The sequence below is a fragment of the Gymnoscopelus microlampas genome (assembly GCF_963454915.1).
Source record: "Gymnoscopelus microlampas genome assembly, chromosome: 1".
In the NCBI taxonomy this organism is placed as follows: Eukaryota; Metazoa; Chordata; class Actinopteri; order Myctophiformes; family Myctophidae; genus Gymnoscopelus; species Gymnoscopelus microlampas.
The window spans coordinates 26160368-26170599 of NC_139962.1; the positions used below are offsets into that span (position 1 = coordinate 26160368).

The 10232-nt window shown below is 39.9% G+C and overlaps 1 protein-coding gene across 1 annotated transcript; it reads left to right on the forward strand.

Annotated features, from left to right (window-relative positions):
- Positions 1-220: 220 nt before the first annotated feature.
- fth1a (ferritin, heavy polypeptide 1a) lies at positions 221-5742 on the forward strand. Its single transcript, XM_084080182.1, has 5 exons — positions 221-507; positions 1850-1955; positions 2741-2887; positions 3327-3452; positions 5220-5742. Exons 2-5 carry the CDS (start codon positions 1854-1856, stop codon positions 5376-5378), a joined length of 534 nt encoding a protein of 177 aa, XP_083936308.1. The 5' UTR covers positions 221-507; positions 1850-1853; the 3' UTR covers positions 5379-5742.
- Positions 5743-10232: the final 4490 nt, after the last annotated feature.

Below are 10232 nucleotides of genomic sequence, written 5' to 3' on the forward strand. Positions count from 1 at the left end.
GCACAGATGGTTTTGGTGCCCACCTGTCCTGTTACCCTTGCCCTAGTTGATTCCCCAGTCCCGACTCCCACCACTGTTCTCATGAAATTCGAGCAGCGTAAGTAACATGATGCAATTTCCGAGCATTCAGGATTTGCGAACGCCCCACACCCTGGTTTGTGGCGCAGAGCCCCTCCCTCGTCTACGTCATTGTTTGCTTCAGGTCCAACGTCTCTACAGTCTGCAGCAGATCGTACTAAACAGTATTACTCAGATCGTCAGCGGACAGTGAAGGTTACCTGCTTCAACAGTGCTTGAACGGCAACCTTTCTACTGTCAACACCATCATTAATTGGACAAATCTCTTTTAGACTGACATCATCATCATCGCCAATCAAGAAACCCCCGTCCATCTCTGAAATCGTCCAGACCATTTCATCTTATTTGATAGAAGAACGTCCGTTAGCTTGATAGCTGCTTCTCTGCTAACAAGTCAATTTGTATCTAAAGCTACAGACAACTCAAACGGTAAGATATGGATGATTATCTACAAACTGCTTCTAATAAACACTAGAACGGAGCTAAGTAATTACAGCTAATGCCAGAACCTTGATAACGTTGCGGCTGCCAAAACATCAAGTGGCCTTGTCTTGAAAATAAAATCCACATTGTTTATTTGTTTTTGTGGGCCTCATTGTACGCCGCCAACACCACCCAAACACTGGGTCGCGGATCCATTTTTGTGGGTCGCAACTGAATTTCCCTTTATTTTTTGTTTCATAAATTGTGTCATTATTATTGTTATTCTTATTTTAAAAGATTTCCTAAAGATTTCCACAATAAAATCACACATTTTCACGAGTTGAAAACAAATACAAACATTTTTCAAAAATAATTTCATGAATAAAATAAAAATAATCAAAGAAATTCCCCAAATTCAGAAAACAAATGATTAAGAAGTAGTTTCATTAGTTTAGGTCCCAGACAATCATCTGATTGCTCTTTTGGTTCTTGGGCTAAAAAGTTTGGTAACCACTGCTATACACAGTCACTGTAGCACACATTTTTATTATCATCTGTTATGATCTCGTCATAATGTGCATTGTCATCAATGCTCTTAATCGGGGCCTTCAGTAGCCTACTAATATGTAGACCAAGTCTCCACATTTTGCAGCTCAACCAAAGATTATATATATATATATATTTTTTTTACACCTTTTTAGTAAATCCACTGTTGTGGATTAAAATGTAATTGAACAATTTTAGTGTGGAGTTGAGTGTACTGTATCCACTGTACAGTATGTGCGTTGTTTGTTCTTGATATATATACTACTTTTTTATTGATATGTTTCTGAAACTGGTAGCACTGACATCAAGTTTAAGATAGCTGATATTTGATAAACACTTGGATGTCTACAAAAACAGAAATGTAATAGAAATGGTTTATATTTATATTTTCTGACAAGGTATAGTACAGTACGCTACTAAAAGAGCAGCTACTGATCTGAACCTGGTGAAGTAATGCTTTTGCTGCTGAGCTACCCAATTACAGTTTGTAACTGCCAATTTGAGACTGGTTAAGCTAGAGTTTGTGGCACCATGACCTGTCTGACCAGTAAGTGCGTAAATGAGGGTCAAAATATACACCGTCTAATTCCTCCCCAGACAGCAAACATATCTTGACATAATTGTCATCAATATTACAATACTATTTCCTGCAGTACGCCATCATAATTTCTCAATAAATATGAGGCTAATATCATCCTCATTTCTGGACTGACTTCAGCTTAATTATTGAGATATACTGTATGTATCAGTTTAGTTTTCAACTGTTAAGTGTTCCTAATGAGTTCTCTTTCCTTCATCGTAGAATCATGGCTTCCCAGGTGAGACAGAACTTCCATCAGGACTGTGAGGCAGCCATCAACAGGCAGATCAACCTGGAGCTGTATGCTTCCTATGTCTACCTGTCTATGGTAAGCCTGAGTTAGAGGTGATGGGGACACTTGAATTGGCAATTAAATTGACGGCTGGCAAGGCTAGGGAGAGAACAAATAATTAAAGGTTGCAAAACTAATACTAATGCCATTAGAGATGGAGAAAACTATGGGTTGGTGAGGTATGCCGGGGACGGCTCGGTTAAAGGTACTGTAGACAGGCACTAGTAACTGAGTAACTAGTCAGGATAATCTAGCCATCTTAGGCAAAATAACCATTTGAGCTTGGTCCAACATTGCTTTATATTACAGTCTGAAAAAGGTGAATTTTTAACATCTAGTATTTATATTTTACGTGTAGTTTAAATTATTTTAGATTATGCAATGTACACAGAAAGGGCTGAGAGTTCATTGCCCTTTGGAAATGTAATCTTGCCTCACTGTAAATAAAACCCTCACCTATTGATCTCATGTAGCTACACACATAACAGGGTTGTTTTTTTTTTTTAAGAAGAGGGAAACATTTTATTAAAACAGAAAGGAACCAAATGAATACGGAACATCTAATACAAATATGATCTGTTTTCATGTGGTTCCTCTTTCTTTTCTTGTGACAGTACGGTCATTCATTGAAGGTCATAGTTTCTCCTTTTATTCTGCATCAATATATTGACATTGGCAGCTGGCATGACTTTATTTCTGGAACATTCTCTCTACAATCTCAGTTGTTATTTCACCACAATTTCTGGACTCATCACTTGTTATGAGAAGATAAAGACAAGCTTTTAATGCAAATACCCCATTCCAACTGGTTTACCTCCCAGGCATACTACTTTGATCGTGATGACCAGGCATTGAACAACTTTGCCAAGTTCTTCCGTGACCAGTCCCATGAGGAACGTGATCATGCAGAGAAACTCATGAAACTACAGAATCAGAGGGGAGGAAGGATCTTCCTGCAAGATATCAGGGTATGTGTGTCTGTCTGTCTGTCTTTCTGTGGAGGTAAAAAAAAAACTAGGCTGTTAAATGTGCAAATATTTGCAGTTGTGAGTTTTTTTTTGTTTTGACCTGTCATAAGGCCTGTCTCGGGAGGACCCCTTTGTGGGGCAACAGATAGAGAGGGTGTGAGTGTTTTAGAGCGCTTATCTTTCTCAGACATGTAATTGCAACCTTCAGAGCATGATGACTGAAACGTTAAACCGCAAACTTGCTTGGAAAGATAGAAGCGTGAACTTGCTGTGTAGATTAGATGTTAAGCCCCTAGTCTAATTGTTCACAATTTCTGACAGCAATTTCAATTCAGTTTTATGGAGAATATGATGACTTTTTCCTTGAATCCTCTTAGCTCTCGGTTACTTCTCATCCCAGCTGACTTGGTCCATGTCCTTTTCTTTGTGTGTATTTCAGAAGCCTGAGAGGGACGAGTGGGGCAGTGGTGTTGAGGCTTTGGAGTGTGCCCTCCAGCTTGAGAAGAGCGTCAACCAGTCCTTGCTGGACTTGCACAAGGTTTCGACTGAACATAATGACCCACATGTAAGTATTATCCTTTCGTAAAAAGTTGACATAAAATGAACACCAAGCTTACCCTAATGAACTGGCCATCTAAGAAGATCTTAGAGGTTAACAAACAACCCTTTCAGTGTGTAATAGTAGTGATGGTAAACCAAAAAATAGGAAGCTGGGAAAAAACGAGCTTTTTGAAGAGCAGGTATGTGCGAGTAGAGGAGATCATGAAAATGAGTTCACTAATTAGCATACTGTAGTTCCCATAATTGTCTGCGCTTGAATTGCAAGTTCCTGCTGATGCTATGCATGTGTTTCACAACCAACACTTGCGAGTGGGTGAATAGCATATGCTGGCGGGTTCCAGGGACAATAAAGTCGACAACCCATGTATCACTTGCATAACGTAAATGAAAATGCCTTGGGGAATTTCAGGGCATTCGTCTTATCACCATCACATATTGATTGTTACCAATAAAACATGGCGATAAGATTGGAAAATAGTATAATTAATAGATAATAGTAGTAGTTTTGGGTTGCTTCCAAGTGAACCTTGTCATGGATCAATTTAGTTTTGTCAGTGTTCACAACTGTTTTTTTGTCAGCATAAGGTGGATTATGGTGGGATATTTAAGATCTTATCATATCTTAAGTTTATCTGTGAAGATAAAAGAATACAATCCTGAGGTGGTCTAGGGCTGCTTCCAAATGAACCTGGTAGCATATCAATGTCATTGTTCACAACCATTTTCTGTCCACATAAAGTGGTTTGTGCTGTGTTAAACTGGTGGCTTAAAGCTTTAATTGCATCACAACAAATAAAATATAGCAGTTATATAAGTAAAGATTAGCACTCGATACAATATTGTCAAGGCCATTAATATGGATAGTTAAATAAAGAAGACCAGATAGCACTAGTTCATCCTTAGGACACGCCTTTACATACAAGCAATATCTAAAAAGTATAAACCATCAAACATTGGACCACCAGATTCTCATTTTGTGGTTCACAAATCTCCATACTGCTATAAGTGAGAGTCCTTTTTCTTCTTCTTTTCAGAGTAAGATGATATTAACATGGAAACATGTTCGCTTCCTCACTCCTGGTTCTATGAATGATATACAATGCTATTTATACAATGCTATTTACAGTGTCTATGATGAAATTAATATTATAGCTGCTGATGTTGTGCTGTGTTGTTTCCTGAAACCTGATTAGTTAAGTGGATGGATTGCATTTAGGTCAACAAAGTCCTTGAGTTGCTCCCTAAACATCGATTCCTGGGATTTTTCCAGGACAGCTAAGTTGGATAGCAGACCAATGATAAACTCCACATTTTTAAATTAGTCTCATTTCTTGTTTTCATTTAGATCTTTCAACTGTTTTGATGTAATGTTTGCATCTACCAAATAGGCTCAGTCTTACTTAAAATGACAGAAACACTAAGAACTGCGTCACTCGTTTTAGCTGTGTCATACAATTTTCTTTCTTTGAATATGTAATACTGCGTATTGTCCTTTTATATATTGTTGTTATTCTAAGTGTGAGAGCAGATTTGATAAGTGAAGGCTTCATTTTGTGGAAAATACAGTGCACATTCATCATTGTGTCAGCTGTGCACTATATAAAGGTTATTTTCAGCGCAGATGAAGCTAGGCAATCAGGCAAATCAATGACGGTTATATTAAGAGTGGAATATCATTTCCAGGAAGCGGTTTCAGATGACATAGTATTCATTGCAGATTTAAAAATATCACAATAACCTCCCCTCCACTTTGTGTTCTTGTTCTTAACAGATGTGTGACTTCATCGAGACACACTACCTGGACGAGCAGGTGAAGTCCATAAAGGAGCTCTCGGACTGGGTGACCAACCTGAAACGCATGGGGGCCCCCCAGAATGGCATGGCCGAGTATCTGTTTGACAAACATACTTTGGGCAAGGAAAGCAGCTAGATCGCGTCACACCAAATTAATACTACCTATATTTATATCTAATATCTTGCTTATTGGAGTATGTTTTAAAGCCTAGTTTGTGTTCTCACAGGCATGTCACTTAAAGTAAACCTCACATATTACTCTGCTCTTTCTTGCATTACTATTATCTACAGTTCAATGACTTGCTGTTATCTCCTTGTTCTCCTATGACTTATTACTTAGTTCAATAACATATTCTCAGATCTCTAAGCCATGCCCTAAAATGATCTGCACTCCTTGAAATTCTGCGTCCTGTTGCTACCATCACGTTTGCAGTGTTGTATGACAGCAGTCGTAATCAAACCAAATAAATGGAACCCTCTGGATTCTGATTAGACTGTCATTACTGTGTACTCTTTTTCTATTGTAAAAGTACCTTCTCTTCTCTTACCTCAGTACTTATATAGGGATGAATTTAATTTACTGAAAGAGGAAATGATTTTCAGTATAAATTACATTAGATCAGAAGTATTGTTTTACAGTTTAAAACCTCATGAATTGTATGGTCTTGTAAAACCACCAGAAAAGCCAGATGGCCATTTAGAAGAACAAACATTGCCATATGGTTTCATTTCTCTTATTTCTGGTTTCTAATGGTGAGGAAAGTGGAAGTGAATCTTCAGTCATATGTTGGGAATAGTTATAACCTTGTGTTTCTTCTTTGTAAAGGTTCAGTTCTTTACAAAAGCAGGGGGAATTTGGTTACAGCGTAAAACCATGACGCAAAACACACAACACAAGGACAAACATAGGCATTAAACATGAAGAAAAACATTGAATCACTGTAGGCAGTCAAAGGTGTATACTTTCCTCAAAGGTGTCTATTAAGTAGTTTGATTGCAGTGGGAATAAATAATATATCAGATGTATAGTGCTTTTCTAAGTACTCAAAGATGCTATACAGAAAACAAAAGAATTACCTTCATTAAAGCAACAAAAATAAGAAAATGGGGACTAAAAATAAATAAGCGTTTATACCGATTGCACCTAAGATAGTCTATAATGGGTACCAGGAGGAAGAACAGGGAACTCGGTATACAGAGAGTGACAACAATGAGAGGAGGGCCTGAGCTTTCTGCAATACCTGTCTTCAGAGCAGGAAAAAATACTCCCGACTCCAATAACCTTCCCGCTCAAGGTCCGTAGTGCGTACACACCTAGAGCGTTTATTTCATTTGATTAATTCAAATGAATTTAAACTGCTGTCTGTTATGAGTACATACACACTGAGCTCAATTATAAAGAGGCAATGAAGCGTAATTATTTTTCAAAACTAGGTGTGTAATGACCTTCAAGGTCATTACACTAGTCTGCCACAGACTAGATTTTCCCTTTTTGCTACTTCTACAAATTTTGTCCAAAACACACAAATTGGTACATATTATCTCTGGAGTCATGGTCAAGATGTATCAGTCAGATTTAGCAGATTACAGTCCAATTGGCTATGCTTACTACTTACGCTCTTCGCCCCCTATGGGGCATAAGGCATCGATAATGTTCCTCCACTTTATCACGGTCTTTGGCAACCAGTTATGTATGCCTTGCCCCATGAGAGACCCATCTCCAGCAGCTCAGCCTCGACAGTTCTGCGCCAGGTGAAATTGGGTCGGCCTTGTTTACTTTTCCCCGGTGGTGTCGATCTGAGGGCCACTTGGCTATGACTGCCTTCCAAATTTTGCAGGCCCTGGGTAGGCAACCCAGCCTGTGGGGGATCTGTGCTCTGAGGAGCACACCTTTCTAGTTGTTTTATTTATTTATATATGTTTTGCCTCTGATATCCCAATCCCCTCCCTCTCAACACGTGGCACTCAGTTTACACTCATCCAACTCTCAAAGGGCCACAAATGGAAATAAGCTGTCAAACCTTTTTGTGTTTTATCGTTTTGACAGGTATGTAATGATGTTCATGATTGAACACTATGGCTAAAGGCAGGAAAAGGCCCTGATGATGTAAACCCAGGTGTGTTCAAACATCTGCCAGGTGAATGGGTGATGTTTCTATGTACACTCATGAACTCCATGTTTGTAACTGGCTATCCAATGAGCTGGGCCCCTGCTAGATTGATCATGTTATTTAAGAAAGGTAACCGACTTGATTGTGACAATTACCGGGGAATAAGTGATCAATAGTGCAGCAAAGGTCTATTACTACGTGCTTAATAACAGACTGATGTCCTGGTGTAAGCCATTCCGAGAGCAGACAGGAGCTCAACCTAAAAGAAGCTGCATAGAACAGACACTTAGGCTTATAATTGGACATTGTGTCAGAAAGAAGCTGCAACTGTAGGTTGCCTTTATAGACTTTTCCAAAGCCTATGACAGGGTCCCAAGAGGAAAACAGTTCAAAGTCTGAGGAGAGCCTGGGGTCTGGAGTTATTTGGCTCTGATGTAAATTTACAGTGCGTATCCTGGGTTCACCACAATAACAGCGTCCAGCGGAGTGAGGCAAGGATCCCATACTTCCTGTTAGTGATGTTTGTCGACATGCTCATCAGAAAGATGAAACAACAGTGTGGGGACGATGGTTTCCTAAAATGGCTCCATGTTTTATTACTAATGAATGAGACTGTTATCCTGGCAACATAAAGAGAAAGGCTGACTTATCTGGAGGAATATTGTGATTAATACGGCATGCTTGTTAATCAAAGTAAAACAAAGTTTATTGCTATATTGGGATCTGATGAAGACAGGCAACCTATTCAGCTTGCTTCGTTTACAGTGAGGCATTGTGACAGTTGTACATATCTTGGAGCCATCTTCACTGCTGATGGAAATGCCCGAAACTCACTTTCCCTACATGTAAAAGAGAAGACAAAGCACTTAAACAAACTGATTATTTTCCTGTCCACCAACTATGATGCTCCGTTTTGTGTAAAACACAAGGTTTTTGAGGCTGATTTCTCGTCATCTTGTATGGATGTGAGGCTTATACAAATTCCCTTAAAGTCTGTCGAAATTCTCTACATAACTGGAGTGAAATACCTACTTGGGGTGAGGGTTACTACACCTAACTTAAACTGCCTGTTGGAAGCAGGACTGCCTTCATTGCAATCTTTAGTGAGAGAAAAGCAAGCCATCTCCAGCAGCTCAGCCTCGACAGTTCTGCGCCAGGTGAAATTGGGTCGGCCTTGTTTACTTTTCCCCGGTGGTGTCGATCTGAGGGCCACTTGGCTATGACTGCCTTCCAAATTTTGCAGGCCCTGGGTAGGCAACCCAGCCTGTGGGGGATCTGTGCTCTGAGGAGCACACCTTTCTAGTTGTTTTATTTATTTATATATGTTTTGCCTCTGATATCCCAATCCCCTCCCTCTCAACACGTGGCACTCAGTTTACACTCATCCAACTCTCAAAGGGCCACAAATGGAAATAAGCTGTCAAACCTTTTTGTGTTTTATCGTTTTGACAGGTATGTAATGATGTTCATGATTGAACACTATGGCTAAAGGCAGGAAAAGGCCCTGATGATGTAAACCCAGGTGTGTTCAAACATCTGCCAGGTGAATGGGTGATGTTTCTATGTACACTCATGAACTCCATGTTTGTAACTGGCTATCCAATGAGCTGGGCCCCTGCTAGATTGATCATGTTATTTAAGAAAGGTAACCGACTTGATTGTGACAATTACCGGGGAATAAGTGATCAATAGTGCAGCAAAGGTCTATTACTACGTGCTTAATAACAGACTGATGTCCTGGTGTAAGCCATTCCGAGAGCAGACAGGAGCTCAACCTAAAAGAAGCTGCATAGAACAGACACTTAGGCTTATAATTGGACATTGTGTCAGAAAGAAGCTGCAACTGTAGGTTGCCTTTATAGACTTTTCCAAAGCCTATGACAGGGTCCCAAGAGGAAAACAGTTCAAAGTCTGAGGAGAGCCTGGGGTCTGGAGTTATTTGGCTCTGATGTAAATTTACAGTGCGTATCCTGGGTTCACCACAATAACAGCGTCCAGCGGAGTGAGGCAAGGATCCCATACTTCCTGTTAGTGATGTTTGTCGACATGCTCATCAGAAAGATGAAACAACAGTGTGGGGACGATGGTTTCCTAAAATGGCTCCATGTTTTATTACTAATGAATGAGACTGTTATCCTGGCAACATAAAGAGAAAGGCTGACTTATCTGGAGGAATATTGTGATTAATACGGCATGCTTGTTAATCAAAGTAAAACAAAGTTTATTGCTATATTGGGATCTGATGAAGACAGGCAACCTATTCAGCTTGCTTCGTTTACAGTGAGGCATTGTGACAGTTGTACATATCTTGGAGCCATCTTCACTGCTGATGGAAATGCCCGAAACTCACTTTCCCTACATGTAAAAGAGAAGACAAAGCACTTAAACAAACTGATTATTTTCCTGTCCACCAACTATGATGCTCCGTTTTGTGTAAAACACAAGGTTTTTGAGGCTGATTTCTCGTCATCTTGTATGGATGTGAGGCTTATACAAATTCCCTTAAAGTCTGTCGAAATTCTCTACATAACTGGAGTGAAATACCTACTTGGGGTGAGGGTTACTACACCTAACTTAAACTGCCTGTTGGAAGCAGGACTGCCTTCATTGCAATCTTTAGTGAGAGAAAAGCAAGCCATCTCCAGCAGCTCAGCCTCGACAGTTCTGCGCCAGGTGAAATTGGGTCGGCCTTGTTTACTTTTCCCCGGTGGTGTCGATCTGAGGGCCACTTGGCTATGACTGCCTTCCAAATTTTGCAGGCCCTGGGTAGGCAACCCAGCCTGTGGGGGATCTGTGCTCTGAGGAGCACACCTTTCTAGTTGTTTTATTTATTTATATATGTTTTGCCTCTGATATCCCAATCCCCTCCCTCTCAACAC

Coding starts and splice junctions, on each gene's coding strand:
- fth1a (XM_084080182.1), top strand. CDS start 1,854: ATGGCTTCCCAGGTGAGACAGAACTTCCATCAGGACTGTGAGGCAGCC. Junction 2,888..3,326: donor TCTTCCTGCAAGATATCAGG/GTATGTGTGTCT, acceptor TGTGTATTTCAG/AAGCCTGAGAGGGACGAGTG. Junction 3,453..5,219: donor CTGAACATAATGACCCACAT/GTAAGTATTATC, acceptor TGTTCTTAACAG/ATGTGTGACTTCATCGAGAC.